This window comes from Pezoporus occidentalis, unplaced genomic scaffold, assembly GCF_034315485.1.
Source record: "Pezoporus occidentalis ecotype Australia unplaced genomic scaffold, CSIRO_AGI_Poc_V1 ctg57, whole genome shotgun sequence".
Lineage (NCBI taxonomy): Eukaryota > Metazoa > Chordata > Aves > Psittaciformes > Psittacidae > Pezoporus > Pezoporus occidentalis.
Genome location: NW_026915910.1, coordinates 1,387,801 through 1,405,086, shown reverse-complemented (window position 1 = coordinate 1,405,086; position 17,286 = coordinate 1,387,801). Strand labels below are relative to the sequence as shown.

The following is a 17,286-nucleotide window of genomic DNA, read 5'->3' as shown; positions in this document are numbered from 1 at the left end:
ACAGAACTAAGCAAGAAATTAGGCTGTCCAGGCACTACAAGTAGCCAATCAGTCTTTACAGACTAACTGAAACCAATTAGATTTAGGAGAGCCCTGTATTCATTCCAAAGATTTTCTCCAAATCAGTGAGTTATCCAGTCACAGTTTGTTGCCTTTTTTTTAAAGGCACTTTCTAGCCTAACAGGGATTAGTGCAGTCAGCATCACTCCTGATTTTTTTTTTAAAGATTTGCTCCCATTTTGTAATTAAGATCATGACACTTTCAAATTGCAATTACATAGAAATACACCAAAGCTGTAGCCAAAACTAGCCTATTTCAGTAAAGCACAATAGATAGCCAGACAAACTACCCAGTCTCTTATGATAGTGGTAGCAGATATGAACCAGTGTTGAAATACTGCTCCTTTCCAAAACCATGATTTTTTGACAAGCAAAATGGATTTACCTGTGTTAAAATTTGACACTTCTCCTCATCAGTCTTACACTACTTACTCCTTTGAATTTCTATGCTATAAATGCAGGAATAGTATATTACTTTGACTAGCATATACCAATTTAACTGTGACTAGCTTGAATTCTATGTATTTTGACATTTCATGCACCTTTTAGATACGAACAACTGAGCTCACAATCAAGCATGTAAGGTTTTCCAGCAGTTTTACATTAAGACAAATTCAAAAGCACCAGTTAACAAAATTCACTGTTCTGGAAGTTCTGCAGACTGAGGGTCAGATCTGTGTCTGTGAGTGACTTGTCTCTTCAATTTTACTAGTAGATTTGTCTGCACATTCCTTCTATTACTAGAGATCTGGTAGGCTTTACATATAGTAGAGGAGTCAGTGCAAGAGCAAAGAAAATCTAGTTGGATTATTTGCTACATAAACCTGAATGATACACCAGCACATCAACTTTATAGGACTGAGAACAGTTAACTGCATAGGTTTCTGAGATTTGCTTTCTGAATACACTGAATAGGTATTTGTGCAGTTGTCTTTCATTTCACTGCACTCAAACATACCTGGAGAGATGATGAAGCGAAGGAGTTTTTACATTCCTGGGAATGAAGCAAGCACATGTCTAGTTTGAAGTAACAGAACTTTTATGGAATTCAAGTCAGTCCAATTAAATAATTTTTCTACTTAGAAAAAAAACAGGAAATCTCAAACCCATCTTTCATTTAACAATGCAAAAGAATTACAACCCCATTCGCTTGCATAGGTAGCACAGACTAGTCAGCACTCATTGAAGTCTTACTAGAGACTCTAGCTCCATTCACAAACCCACATGCTACTTGGCAAACACAGTACAAAATATTTAATTTTTATGTTGATATCTCCTTTAGCAAAACATGGAATAGTTGGCTACAGATTTTATGCCTCAAGTACATGAATACCAAAACAATCAATTTGGTTGGAAATGGGGCAGGGGGAGTGAGGGGAAGAGGAAAGAAACCACAGTTTTCAAATAAGGATTTTCAACGTCTTTGAAACTTGGCCACATGCAGTTATTGTCTCAGTTCAGGACACAGGCAGATACATAGTATGAAGCCAACTACATCTGTCTAAACCACTATTTTGTATGGTAATCTCCACAAAAGCTGAAGTTTTTGTGCGACAAGGCTATAAAAGTGGGTTTCTATCCTAATGAGCTAGGTAGTTTAACATCACAATCTCTAAGACACTCGTAGGAGCACAAGAGAGGCAGAAACCCTCTCTACCACTAGTACTAGTAATAACAATTCCTTCAGAACTCTCAGGCACTTCATATGCAGTATGCGCCAGACTACCTCATTTCTATCTTCTCACACATGCACCTACCACCATGTGAAGACCCGACAGAACATTACACTGCAGATCTTGTGAAAAAATTAAATCCTGAAGATACTGAAGGTTTACAAGTTAGATAAGAGTTCAAATGTGAGCTTCCCTGAACATCTGTTGCCTAAAAGTTACTGTGAGAAGAATGCAAACTGCAGCAGCTTACTCTAAAATGTAAGTGAAACAATCTGTTCAGTCTCACTGTCCAAAGTGCAAAAATAAATACTATTTGTTCCTTAAAAGGTGCTGTCAGTAGTAAATAAATCTCAGAGAACTGTTCCACTTAAATATACTTACTAAGAACTTAGAAGCTTTCTACCTAAGGAATTGTAAGGATGACCTGTTCTACAGTTACCTCTGCTACATTATAGCCAGTCTCTGACCACCAAATTTAGTTAAAAATACTTCTATTATAGCAAATGATAGCACAGCACAAATTTTGCTCTCTAAGAGCACAGTACGGGAGGATGAGAGTGCATCCAGATATTGCTGGTTACATTTTTGGTTTTGTATAGTCCCACCTGCATGCAGGTTTTGGCCAGTTAAAAGCTAATTTGATCATGTACTTTTGATAGTGTTTTTTCGCTCATTCTTGAGCTGTCCATTGGGTGTAGCAGCAGTTTTATAGTCATTGTCAGGTGTTTTCATCACTAAGAGCCTGAAAGGTTCAGTTGTTTTCCAAAGTCTCTGAACAACAACTGCATTTTGAAGCTTTGCTTCCTGTAGTGTGAGTGTCTCATCTCGCAGCTCTCGAAATGGCAGCGAAGTAGTCAGCATAAAGGGGACACTTCCCTCTGATCCTTGATACTTTGTTATGAAGTCTCTGACATGGCTTATTCTGAGAAGAAAGAAAGAGAACTCAGCATTAGAGTACTCCACTGCCAGCACAGACCATATGCACAACAGACAGTCACCACAAAAAGAAAATGAGACAACCACTTCATGAAATAGCTGATGGCGCAGAAATGGAGGAGTATAGATGGATGGAATCCTAAAGTGCCTGATCCACTTGGGAGGCAGTGACCAAGGCTCGTCTGCTCTGAGAGCATTCCCAAGGGAAAAAAGGATGAGTATCTTACTCTGAGCTCTCAAATGCTTCCCTGTGGCTCAGATGGTAGTTACACCAGCCTACCATTTCTTAACCAGCTGGTGGAGCCCTTACCTGAGGTTTCTGCAGCCAAGAGGTAGAATTAAATGTATGCCTCTAGTGTGTGGTAAATGTAGCAGAACCATAACACTAAAAAAAAAAAAAGGTTTGCAAAAATTGTCTGGATAGCTTATCTAGGTCTAAATACAGTCTCCTTCAACCCAAGCAGGTGCATCAGTGAATTCATTACAGATTCAAGCTGCCTGTTGCGAAGAACCTTGCAACAAGTGAGCAAGACCGAGGTTTTGCTATGGAAGAGTCAGAATTGACCAATTTAATTAGAAAATGAAGATGACAGGATACATCTATACCAGTAAAATAAACATATTGTCAATGGTCATTCCCTCATCCTGAGGCCAGCTGACAGCCTCCTGCTACTGACAAATTATTAAACTCATCCTTCGTCTCCCCCATGCACAGGGTAGCCAATGGGGTTTAGTGCATCCTGGAATACTGAGCTAAGATCCAAACCAAGCCTAGGTATCACTTGAGAAACTGCTAGTTGGCTTGGCCAAAATCATCCTAACAGTTAGGCAGCACAGATGACCTTCATGGCTTAGCCACACTTACTAGGCCAGATATAGCCAGGTTTTAATTCCTGTGCATGCAGGCCTCAATCAAGAGACAGCACTTGGTCTTACAGGCCTAAAGCCTGAAAAATCTCAAGCAGGAATAGATTTTGATTTTGACATTTACAGGTGTCTACATGCATGATACCGAAGTTGCAGCTCAGGCAACTGGTTGCCAGCTACCTGCTTTAGGACGGACAAGTTCCTGTCCAGGCTCCATAGACGATGCTCCAGGGTCACACTAACTTTGCAACTGCTTAAGGAAGAACACAGCTGAACTCAAGACAGTGCTAGGTGTGCTGTTCCTACAGCACTGCTCTGCTTCTTGCTTTACTCTCATGTCTCCGCAACTCCCCATACTACAGCCCCAATGCTGTAACGTCAACCTTTCATCACGAACCACATCTTATCTAAAGCAGCAGTTACCGTGGCACACACACACTCTATTTGTAAAAGGGTAGAAGTAATCTATCTACCCAGGCACTGTAATATATATATATATGATACAGGTTATTGACCTGTAGTTTAATTAACAAGGAGTTGACTGTTTTCTGCTTCTCCATGAAAAGGAGTGCTACACATACAATCATAATGCTTAAGGGCTTTGGACTCTAAAAGGATTTCCTCCTATTTCTCTTTAGGTCATGCTCAAATACTGTCTGTAGCACAAATATGCTGATCTTGTGATGAAAGGATAGGTTATGATGGAGTATTTATTTCAAACTACTTCAAGAAGAGTATCACATATTGTTGTTCTGCTTATCTCACTTTTTTTTTTCTTCCTCCAAAAGCACTTAGCAGCTGTTCAAACTGCTATTTACCATGAAGACAAAAAGGTTCTAAATATACTTAAATGTGTGAAACCTGAAATAATTAAGATATTAAGCCCTTCAGTGTTTATAGCTGAAATAGCAGTTCATCCTTTAGCAGTACATGGCAACAGTGTTTTAGTTTATACCTTATGCCACTAGCAGTAATAAATTAGTACAAGTTAAAGAAAAAGTCACAGCCATTAACCTTCAGCTGCTGAGCTTTTCTTCTGACCAGCCACAGACACACACTGTTTACCTTGACAGCAGCCTGGGTTGTATTAGAGCTATGATGACTTCTAAATTACTTCACAGAGAAGCACAGGAAACATATCCTTTCTCTGGTGTGACTGTCTAGTAGTGGAGTAATTCCTTAAATTACAAATTTGAGAAAGGTCTCTAAAGACAGCAGATCTACAATTGAAACAGTTAATCCTACTTTCTCAAAGATCCTGCAGACATATGCTGCGCCAATACCTTCTTATGTAATCACCATTTATAAGCCTCTTTGAGAGCTGGAAATTTTACTACTTAAGAATTAAACACACTGCATACATTCTACTGTGTCCACATTGATGTGCCAGTAATGACCCTCTGCTGCCTAGTGCACTGACTTTGGCCCTCCCAGGATGTTTCTGTGGCTCAACCCCAGAGTCATACCCTCCAGCTCCTACCTGTGGTGCTGTCTGTGCCCAGCGACTAGCAGGCTTTTTGCTTAGCAATTTGCTCCAGGTGTAGTCATTTTGTGAGAGATCTGTAATCTTAAAAAGCTGTTTCCTCTAGTAATGAGCAATACATACACCTTAACTTCCACTAACCTACCAACAGCTCCTACAGTTGCCTTAGAGTTTCATTTATGCTGAGTTATCTGCTGTCTACTAACATCAGTTCACGTGTCTCTTATGCTCCTCTCATCAGCTGAAAGGTTTCTTAACATCTGAAAAGCGGTTTTCTAGATGGAGCTGAACAGCAGTCCAGTGTTATGTGAACTGAGGAGGTAAGATGATTCACAGAAATTGGAGACTTTTCATGCCTACAGGCATAAGACAAGCAGGTCAGATGCAAATGTTTATGAAAGTGCTAAAATAAATCTTACCTGTGAGAAACATTGAATTTCTGAATTATCCTTTCTCCATCAGCTAACCAGATCTGGATGTTAGTGATAGGCTCCAAATTGTTTAACGGTACTAAAGGGAGGTGCCTTTTGTTGTCAGGTCCTTGATGATCATCTCTTACTTTGGAGATTATCCTTGGAGTAGCACTGAAAAGAAAAGCCAGATAAGGTTATGCCTTCTGTGTACATACGTGAGCTTGAACCTCCCTCCAGATCTTTGCTTCTGGAGCTTTCTGCCCTGGTTCAGGGTGTATTGATGACTTCTAACAAATATAGGAATACCGACATAAATGTCAGCTTTTCTGTTAAACTGTATGCCAATACTTTCTCTTGAAGACTTCAACATGCTAAAGAATCTCAGTTTGCTCATGTTAAACATTTTTACAAGATGGAAAGGAACTTAAATATCAAAGGATTAAATAGGAATACACAAGAGATAAAACAGTCTGAACATTCCTCGTGCGTTTTTTGTACTCTAATCACACAGGTGAAACTTTAAGGGGTTTGAGTATTGAATTTGCATACTCAATTTTCACTGTAATGTGATTACAGTAACTCAATTTAAGTGAATGCTGTTAGCCTCGATTTAGACCCCAGAAGCATCTATTTCAGCTTAGAAGCATTACTCATCTATCAGAGAAACTGAGTTCATGTGAAAAATCCAGCCTGATGCACACAGCATTGCATTTTGGGTTTTTTCTAAATCACTACCACAAGGGCAAAGATCCATAAAATGACTTCACAGAATACAGGGACCTCAGTCCAAGTGCGTGGTCTTAAAAACAATAAATTACTGGCAAAAATTTTTATTCTGAAGAAATGTCTAGAGCTTACTGCTGCTCTCAGGACTAGGCTTGTTCAGCATGTACTCTTTAAGTCATCAGAAAGCCTGATCCAACAGGCATATCCTCAGCCCACGAGAGTATAACCAGATGTTTGCTTACAAAACAATAGCAGTGATTTAAGGAGTTACCATTTCTTCTGAGCTCAGCTGTGGTCACAAACTACACAAATATTTCACAGTGGTTTGCTGAAAAGCTTTCTCTTTGCACAGAAAACTGATGAGATACTGTTTCTTGAGAGAGCAGTCGGTAACCAATGGCCACAGCGCAACAGTCTTAATACTACACCTGCTTTGCATCCTTATGTTCTTGTGCGTATCTTAGTTTAATCATAAAGCAGAAAAATCACAGCAAATTTATTACTCAAACAAATACAGCTAAGGACTTAATATATTCAGGCTAATAAAGTCTTGGGCTCAAAAGTCCTGCTCAGTCTGAGGTATTTAAAAAACTTAATGACCCACTGCCTAGTTAAGTGCTCTCACTTCCAGGCTATCAGCCAGCAGAGGCACTTTTTATTTCCTCCATTGAAACTCTGCAAAAAGAATGAGACTCAAGGAATCTCATTCCTAAGTGAGTAGTAAGTGATGTTCATTGCAACTGGAGGCAGATGAGAAGCACAGAACTCTTTTGTGTTACACAGAAATCAGCTGGGGCACAAGAACTTGGCACCAATATATTCCAAGAGGCACATGTGTACAATATCCTGGTGCTCCCAGTACAAGTGACTTATTACCACCCACCTACCTGTACTGATTTACTTATCTCACACCCAGGCTCTGTTTATGCTTGACCCAAATACAAAATAAAACCTAACTGTCCTCTACATCTGGAAAAAAACACTTGAGAACCATCAACACTGTTAAACAGTCTTGTGAGCAGAGCGAAAAACCTCCACAAAAGTTCAAGCCCTACTTCAGTACAGCAGTGATCAGTGTTTGCTGTCTACTTTATCAGTTCCTTGGTGTTCAGTTCCAGATCCAGACACTGAAGCATATGCAGTTGTGTATGCACCAGCTGACCCCAGTATAGTGGAGGCTGGAGAGAGGTAGTCAGCCATGCAGATGCCAGGCAGCTGCTTTAGCCTGGGCTCAACTACACTGTAGCTTGGTCACAGTTGTAGTTCACAGAACTGTCTGAAATGGATATGGATTTTGGTGTCATTCTCGAACCAACTTCCCTCACAGTCACTGTGGTAGGCACTTAAGAGGATTCTTTCAGTAGCCTGTATGTTTGAAACTGCAGGCAACATGCTAAGTGAAGCTGCAAGAGAAAGTCAGAAGATCTATATTCACTAAGGTTTAAAGCATTCCTATACTTAATAACTTTGCTGACAGATAAAACCAATCTAGTGGTGGGAGTTTTGACCAAAATCACAAAAGCAAGAACTTAAGTCTCTTATTTGCCTCAGATCAAAGCATTATCACCCCTTTTAAAGGCTTATTTCTGTTATAAGATTATACAAAGAAGATGTAAACTAAAGATTGAAAAGACATAAGAGCATCCTGTCAATTTTCTAAAAACAAGAATCCCAAGAATTAGGTATCATACCTTACTGTGACTAATGGTTAAGAAGCTTGGCACACAGTGTTTTACCCTAATGAAGTTATAGAGCAAGGCCACTTTGCTCCAAGGGATTTCAGTCAACAGTTTAATTAACATGCTTCTGAGGCAGTCCTTAAAAAGCATTGATAAGATGAATAGAAAAGCATAGTCACAAATCTTGTTATAATCCCAGACTCTTGAATGCAGCTGAATGGTGGTAGACAAACCAGAATATATCTATTAGTTATATGGGTTCATCTGCCAGGGCCTAGGCTAGCTTGGGTAAGCATGGGTAAGCCCTTCCCAAATCTTCGTTTGCGAAGCCAAGCCATCAATCAATCATATGGGTTCATAAGGTACATTGGAAAATAAGTCTCATTTGTTTCTCCAGTAAAACAAAGAGAGGGATCAAGCTCATGTGAGTTACATCAACCACTATATTTCTAGTTCCTCCATTTTTCCCCCTCTATGAAAAGTTATAATGAGCCACTCAACACACCAATTCATAGTGGTTCATCTGCCACATAATCCTTCCACCTGGGAACACTGGCAGAAAATCGATAGACTATTAAAAGAAAGTGGTTTTGCAAAGCAGAACTTTAACTGGGTCATAAACTGAAGTAAACTGTTCAGTCATATGTCTCATTTCTGATTAAGCACACAAATGCAACTGTGGGAAGAGAGTAAAACAACTTAAAACTTCTTACAGGTATCGGCACCACTACTGTTTCCCCACAAAGATTTTCGCTGAAAGAGTAGCATATGCAATGGACATTTATTAACATCAGGAAGTGAGCACTAGTTTATTGAGTAAGAGCACTCACAGATCATGGTTCCAACATCAGCAGAAGTATTTACTAACCTTTAAATGAAAGGCTCTGATAGCATAGCACTGACTGGAGCAAGAGTAGATAAAAAAAAGGCATTTTATCTAGTCCATGAAGAAAAAAAAAGAAAAATGCTGAGCAAGTTGTAGGATGTCTCAGTGTACAAGACCAGCCAACTGAAATACACAGAATAGCATCCTTCCAGAGCCTAACTTGCCTTTTGGGAAGCAAGATCATTACTTGCTGTAGGCATGACAGAGCATGACAAGCAATAGAACACCCTCCCATTTAGCAATGGTTAGCAGCAGAAACTCAGTACACTAAAGACAGTTTGCTTTTGCTATATAGAGGTCTACTGTTAGATAAGGTTAAGCTCATGACTCTTGTTTGCTTAGGATTTCAGTGCTACCAAAATCAAGTCCTGCAGCATTTCATCCATCTCTCAAGGGAAGACTTTTCCTATTGACCATATCTACTCAAGCATGCAGCAACTGAATGGCTGTGCTATAGAAACAGATAAATCTGATAAAACAGATACTTGCTTCTCTGAGGCAGCCTGGAACAACTCATCCTTTACTATTATCAGTCACTTATTCTGCACATTATTATCTTCTTACCCTGCTGCCTCATCTGTTCCTACCCAGGTGTCGTGGTTTAAACCCAGTCAGCCATAAATCATGCAGTCGCTCTCTCACTCCTCCCCCTTTACTTCCCCCGCTCCCAGAGGGATGGGGAGGAGAATCAAAAAGAATGTAACTCCCACAGGTTGAGATAAGAACAGTCCAGTAACTAAGGTATAACACAAATCACTACTGATACCACCAATAATAATAATGATAAGGGAAATAACAAGGGAAGAGAATATAATACCACCCGCCAACTGAGCCCGACCGAGCAGTGAGTGCCCTTCCAGGTAATTCTCAGTTACATCCTGGGCATGATGTGCTGCGTTATGGAATACCTCTTTGGCTAATTTGGGTCAGGTGTCATGTCTCTGCTTCCTCCCAACTTCCCCTCCTCCCTGGCAGAGCATGAGGCTCACAAAGTCCTTGGTCAGACTAAACATTTGGGCAGTAACTAAAACATCGGTGTTATCAGTGCTGCTCCCAGGCCAAAAGTCAAAACCACAGCACTGCACCAGCTTCTAAGGAGAAAAAATGACAGCTAGTGCTGAACCCAGGACACCAGGTCATGCTTTCCCTCAGAGTAAGCACTGGGCCTTAACAGCAAGACTTTTCTGCTTAATCAGAACAGCTCTTCACCTAAGGTTTTGCAGTCTGCCAAGCCACCCAGCAGGTCACTAGGCAGTCCCACCTGTGAAGGCTTCCTGTAGGCTCCTTGTCACTGAATGGGTTCTGTTCTCTAGGCTGAAGTCTCCTCTTATAGGCATGCAAGTCTTACACCACATGGGTATGTGAAACATATAATTTGGCTGGAGGAAGCAAAAGTCACAGGGATCAAATACAGGAATTCCTGGCCTGCACCTTTGCAACAGCCTTTCAAAATACAGTACTATTTGGTTATAAATCAAGTCCAGTTTTAGCACTGGCATTAGTGGCTGACACTTTCCAACTATAAGAGACTCATGGAGTAAACAAAAGATGATCACTGTAACACAGTATAATATCTTACTGCAATAAATATATGGTTAAATACTAAGGAATTTTAAGGGAATGCAAAATAACCTTACTACTTCATTTCCCTTTATAGGATTGTCATACTCCACTCTTCTTGCAAAATGTACTGCACATACAGCTTTAAAAGAGATTCTTTTCTCTTAAATCACAGAATAGTGACAGCCTTTCAGCTGGAAACAGTTCTGCTAGTATTGAGACCTTGAATAAAGAAAGCCAACCGCATCCTGGTTGTATTAACCAGCAGACAGTAGATTGTCAGAGCCAGTTATGCCCCATGCAGCACATGTCAGACACACCTAAATACTGCACTCAGATTTGGTACCCAAAATAAAGACAAACTGGAGCAAGTTCCATGGAGGGCCACCAAGATAGCCACAGGCTGGAGCATCTGCCCTCTGAGGAGAAGTTGGGTGAGGAGAGATTGTACAGCCTCTGGAAGAGATGGTGTTAGGGATGACAAAACCTAACAGGAGCCTGCCAGGGTCTGCAGAAGGTTATCCAGAGCAGGGAGCCAAGCTCATGGTGGACATAAACTGAAACAAGAGACGTTCACACTGGACACAGGAAAAATTTCTTTCCCATGAGTACAGTCCAGCACCGAAGCAGGCTGCACAGCTTCCACTCACACAGAATTTCAAAGTCCAACTCGATAAAAGCCCAAGCAACCTCATCTGCTCCCACACCTAATCCTGCTTTGAACAGAAGCTTGGATTAGAGAACTCCAGAGATCACTTCCAACCTGAATTATGAGAACCTTTACCACACGTATAGCTCACTTCAGCTACTCAGTCACAGATTACGTCAGACTACTCACCTTCCTAATCTGTAACCGTGTCCAGAAAAAGGATGAAACACTGGCTTTTGTGATGACAAATACAACTTATCTTTTTTATCTTCCACTTTCACATCTACCTCCTCTTTATCAAAAACTTTCCGTAGCTCAAAAGGCAGTTCCCTTAAGGAAAAAAAAAAAAAGTCATAAAAAGAGCTGCTACACAGTATATGTTTTCAGTATACCAAATAGGTATCTGAGGTCCCTGAACTGCAAATTAAATAAAAAGCAAATAATAAAGACATTATCATGCAAGTTGAATGATGTTTAAATTTACTCAGCAGTTACCACTCCAAAGCATGTGATGTGCAGGAAGTTTAGTATTGCCATACATTGCTGCAAAGGGCTCAATTATTTTATCCCCATAATGAAACAAGAAAAAAGAATTGGCTTTTAAAGAGAAAGAACTGAGTTTAGACACAACGTGTTTAATTACAAATAAACATGAATCTCAGCTTTTAAAAATTAGATCATTGCCAATAGCTACACTTCTAGTGTAGCAGTACCACCTCAGTAACGCTTTATTTGCATTAAGCAGAACACAACAATGCCTTTCTCTATGAGCTCTGATGCAGACAGTACATTTTTGGGTGGTGGGGCTCAGCTGGCACAGGGGCTATACTAAGTGCTCCTCTACCATCACCAATTATTCAGGAACCATCTTGTAATTAGTATGTTCACAAGCAAACAGTGGAAGAAAGGCAGCAAACTTTTGATGCACGCATACAAAGCGAGCAAAGCACTTTAAAAAGTGCAGTTAATTGCTATTACAACTAACACAGGCAACAGCTACAGAGGAGAAATAGTGTAAAAATAGTGGTTTTGATGGGCTAGCAAAGTATGCAAAATACAAAAATTACAATGGCTTAGTAGTTTCCCATACTTGAAAAGGAATTATTACATTATATTCTCAATAAAATTTTATTTGCCTCTGCATTTGAATGGGGTAAGGAAACAGACTACAAATTAAAGGCTCAAAATTACACTGGTTTATATGGTCAACCTGCTTTTTTAAAGTAACATTGCAAACACTAGCAAATAACACAAATCATGCTATCCTGATAACAAGGGGATAACAGTAAGACTGCTACACACAAATGACTGAGATAGCAAGTTTGGACTGGGAAGGGTGTCTGAAATATAAGATTGATCAGAGTTTCTTGATGTTAAACGGATAAACTGTGCCCATTTAAGGCTTATCATCAATAAAAAGGAAACAAAGACCATAAAAACAGAAATGCTAAACCCCTTGTGCATCAAGTTCGTTAGCCAAAGTACCACTGATGAGTAGCTCTTACTGGGTATTCTGATTTATTCGTTATTTCATTTTGCACCTGCTGTGCCCCCCACCAACACTCACTTTTATCTAATTCATCAGCAACTGTACGAGTGCTGCAATTGAAAGCTATATTAAACCTGTTGATGTTAAAACAGCCATTAGCACTGCAGGAACTGAGTCAGGCAGCGGCCTGCACTCCTACAGGGATACTGCAGTGCAGCAAAGCCAAGCAGCTATGTAAAAAACCTAGAGCATAAGCTAAGTGCTACCCAAAGCACACTAACTCAGGCTGATTAAGAACACAAAACTCACCCTTTTTTTATGGAGTCCAAGAACTGCTGGTTTGCAACATCAGTGTAGCTCCTAAGTTCACCATCATTTACTGTAAACCCATTTTTCCAAAGTTTAATGATTACATCAACCTATAAAGTAAGAACAATTCTCATAACACCGCTGATGTAAGAACAGCTTGGTATACCCACAGTACCCTATAACTGTAAGTCATCCACTGCACGGACTAAAAATACCAAGAGAAGGCTTGCTATAATCTGTTTCAGTTCTGTGCCAGCAGGCAGAACAACTGCAAGGGGTGAGTGACATTTCTAAATATCTTGTGTCAATCAGAGTTAGAAATAAACCTTCCCAATCATTTTGCTTCCCTATGTCAGGAACAACTTCAATTCCGCAGGAAAAAAAAAAAAAAGAAAGAATAAAAAAAAAAAAAAAGAGCTGGAATATCCCAGCCAGCTGCAACTCTTCAAGAGCTAATTTGAGAGTACACACATGCCTGGTGTTGGAACACCAGCAACCAGAATAGTCCAGCTGGGGATTTATTTGGGTAAAGCCTTGTTTTAATCATTCAGGAGGATTTTCTGCAAGTAAAGCACTGAAATACTTCACGCAGAAGCTTTCCACTCAGGAAATGTAGCAAGTATCAGAAAATTTACTTTCAGATAGTCATACATTTATGTCACCCTGGAATTCCTGGTGTATTCAAAACATTGGTATTAGGGCAATAAAAAAAAAAAAAAAAAAAAAATCACAATAGCTTACTAACTTTGCCAGAAAACATTCACTACTTTAACTTGTAGCTTTCACAATGTTCACTAAAATTTCTTCAACTTTAACATGGATATATATTTGGGATTACATTTTCGTATTTATGCATCACACCATTTAAAGAGCATTTGATCATTAAGGTCTGATCCCTGAAATAATCTTGTCTTGACAGATACTTGGCTGCATGTGAGGTATATAAAGCAGGTACAAATGCAGAATTCACCTCAGCTGGAAATCAGCTTGAACTAGGCTTGACAGTACTTTACAATTTCATCTTTTTTTTTCTTTTTTGCAGTTTAACTTGTTAGAAGATGATTGCTAAACACACTGATGACTGGTAGAGCACATAGCATGGGCAAACTGCTGAATAAAATAGCTTCTCTTTTGGTTGGGTAGTCTGTCAAAAAGGCACGCAGCACTCAGCAAAATGACATTCCTTTAAGTCTTCTGTCTTATGGCACCTATGCATACGGAAGTCTCATCATGGGAGAGTTCCTCTACAGTAAGCCAGTTTGCGAGTTTAACATAAACTATTCCACACCAACTCTGCATTTAGACATTGACAGAAGTACTGCCATGGAACACTATTTCAGAACTGGAATTTCCTGGATCCACTAACATGATTTCAGCAACGCCCACTGCAAATTTCTCCTTGACATCTTTGCTCTACATGGCTGTTTCTCCAGCCCCTGACCAGTCTTTGGGGAACAACAGAAAAATATGAAAAGGACAGAATCACTGAGATACAAGCCCATAGTAAACATTTCACTACTACCAGAACTATACAAATGAGAGAGAATAAAAAAAAAATCTGGCCTATGCCTCTAGAAGGAAAAAGCTACAACTCTTAAAACTTCTTATGTAACAGTACTTGTCATGATTCCTTGCACCTCATGATCAGTTCACTCCCCTTGCTAATAAAGCAGAATTGCCGTAGCCTATGCCAGTGTAAGTCCTAGAAGAACACTAAACCCACTATAAGTAAGAGCCAGAAGCACTGAAGCGTACACCTGGCTGACTAAGAGATGGGAGATATTCTTCCTGCTGTCTGAATTCCATGTGCATTTACTTATTTACAGATGCACTGGATGAGGCTGCTGGACTTCTAACATGTTTTCTGGGGTAATCCTGGAGTGCTGTTACTTCAAACATGAGTATTTTTTTTATTCTCTGCCTACCTGGTTCTTGACTGTAGTTGGAGGCATACATATAGCACCAACCTTCTGAGCTTCTTCAAAAAGATTATCTACAAAGTATTCACAGCTTTGTTCTGTGCCATTCAAAATCTGATCATCAGTTCCTGATTTACACCTGCAGAACAAAGGCATAAGTAAAAATGAAGCCTTGGATAACAGGTTAGAAGACAAGCAGTTACCCTAGAAGCTCAGTACCAAGAGGTGTAAAAGGGATGCTTCCCCACACCCAGGTGACTCAGTTGTTACAAAACATCAGGTCAACTCTGTATTGTGCCTTTTCTAGAAACTTCTTATGACTCTCTTACTGCTACTATTTGCATTTCAGAAGCATAAGTTAAAGAATTACAATAGAAAAGGTGAATTCATCTATGCAGAAGCTTCTAAACTTGGTATCAGTGCAAGGAACGCAAGTTAGATGATTCATACTTCTAATTCAGACCCTCAGACACGTAACTGCACACCAGCGAATGGCCTTCCTTAAAGCATTTCCATGATACAGGCTTGGGTGACTTCCTTTGCCATAAGCTTTGAAAACCACATACAAGAAAACTGCCCAAGGATTTACTTCCCAACTCCTACCTGGACCTCCCCATCACAGAAACATCATTGCTGTCCTTGGAAGTACATAAGAGAAACTCAAGAAAAATCAACTCAACACCACTTGAGCACACTGAAGGAATGCAGTAGAAGACTTCAGTACCGCGGAGACTGCCAGGTGCATCAACTACATCTTTTTGTAGAACACTGTATATGTAACAGCCGTTTCTGTTCAATTTTCACCAATCAAAATGCAGAAATATGCAACCTGAATGAACAACTATCTTTCAGTTTAAATCCTTTCCATAGTAAGAGGATTATGCAGCTTTTGGTAAACATTGCAGGAATTGTTCCTACTGGAGATTCAGAAAAGTCTATTTTAAGCAATTCAGAAGAGAAAAAAATCCCAGCTCTTGAAAAATATCCAGTTTTATGTAAAACTGCATTGAATTCAAGGGCAGCACTGCTTACTTGAATGGTAATTAGATACATTTGCATAAAAAGGAATTGTTTGCAGAGCATCTATGCACCACTAAGAAATCCCTACAGATTAACATATTTAAACAAAAGAAAAACTCAGCAACCTGAAAAAAGAGATTTCAGACGTGGGCCGTCCCCAGTTTAGTTTCTTAATGGAACAAAAGAAACTTAAAATGTTAGTCTGGGTATTCACTAATGATTTACCTTGGAAACAGAACTGGAAAACCAAACACCTCCATATCAAATACAGAGATGCACAGCGAGTTAGCATTTTGCAGGCTGCCTTTCTACTTTAAATAAAAATATTTACGCAGCCTTTTCCATCTCAAAAACATTGCAGGTATGTCAAAAATCTTTTAGCAAAACAATTTTTTTTTAACTTCAATGCATGTGGAGCAGGTGGACACAAAAAATTAACATGAAGTTTGAAAAGTCACAGCAGGACACTCAAACAGCAATAGCAAAGGAAGAGGAAAAAAGGGGTGGGAGGAACTGGGACCTACCATTCTTTCTTGACAGTTTTGATATTGTCCATGTCTTTCATTCTGGTGCTTCACCTAATTATGAAAAGAAGATGGTTTAAAGATCACCAAACTATAACAATTATACAAAATGCCCAGCACACTGCACCCTTTTGTAGCTGAAACACTATAGTTTTTCCTGTGTTGATAGTACATTTAACCAGAAACCTCCAAATGCCCCCCACCGATTCTCCAGATGGTTCTTTGTTTTCCTGCAGCTTCTAATTTAATGACACATGAACCATGCATCTGTCTCAGATATTCAAAACGAAGGTTACTTTTTAGAAATGAACAAAATAAATTCCACAATAATGTGAACTGAAAATACATGCCCTCACTTATGCTAAGCAAAAATATCATATGCCTTTTCTGAGCCACATGATTTTAAACGCCACTGATTTTTCACACACTGAGACAGTTGCAGAAAAACTGCATTGCCACTGCAGGCATTCTAATGACCTTCATCTTGATAGTGTGTGTTATCAAAAGGTGCAAGATTTGTCAGGTTCTACTTCCTACCATACCTCAACATATTGGTGCAGCATCCCAGAAACTGTGAATTTCTGGTCTCCTGTTTAGCTGGAAGGGAAATCTGGATTTGCAAGTACTAAATATACTACAGGATTAGTCTGCAGAATCAAAGAAATGCAGAATGCCACACTGATCTCATTATACTCAGTTCTGAGCTCTCTGAAAAAAAGTTACAGAAAGTCACAGAAAGCCAGAGACATCCCACCCGCCCAAAAAAAAAAAAAAAAAAATCCATACAGAAAACCCAGAATCACTCTAAAATTCGAAAAAAGCCCCCAGGAGAACATAAATCTTAAACTGCAGCTGTGTTTAAAGAGTTACTCCTGAAGACTGATGAGTACAGGTTACACAGATGATGTTCTGTTCTGGCATGTTTGGAATGAAGTCATGACATTCTGCATAGCTCTTAAATAGTGTCAAAGTGAGCAGTAATGGCCACTGTTCTCCTGAAAAGCACAGTGAGACTAAAATAAATTTTTAGTGGTCTTGACACCTAATTTAAGAAGGTGAAGTTAGGGGGAAACAATATTCACTGCAGCACTAA

General features: G+C 39.6%; 1 protein-coding gene across 1 annotated transcript; it reads right to left on the bottom strand.

Moving 5' to 3' along the window:
* Positions 1-76: 76 nt before the first annotated feature.
* Positions 77-16,930, bottom strand: UBXN2A (UBX domain protein 2A). Its single transcript, XM_062638412.1, has 7 exons — positions 16,736-16,930; positions 16,194-16,247; positions 14,656-14,788; positions 12,731-12,840; positions 11,122-11,262; positions 5,439-5,603; positions 77-2,655 (listed from the first exon to the last, which is right to left on the bottom strand). Exons 2-7 carry the CDS (start codon positions 16,232-16,234, stop codon positions 2,376-2,378), a joined length of 870 nt encoding a protein of 289 aa, XP_062494396.1. The 5' UTR covers positions 16,235-16,247; positions 16,736-16,930; the 3' UTR covers positions 77-2,375.
* Between the last annotated feature and the right edge of the window lie 356 nt (positions 16,931-17,286).

Coding starts and splice junctions, on each gene's coding strand:
- UBXN2A (XM_062638412.1), bottom strand. CDS start 16,234: ATGAAAGACATGGACAATATCAAAACTGTCAAGAAAGAATG. Junction 12,841..14,655: donor CAACTACAGTCAAGAACCAG/GTAGGCAGAGAA, acceptor CTTACTTTATAG/GTTGATGTAATCATTAAACT. Junction 2,656..5,438: donor AAATTCAATGTTTCTCACAG/GTAAGATTTATT, acceptor CTTTCTTCTCAG/AATAAGCCATGTCAGAGACT.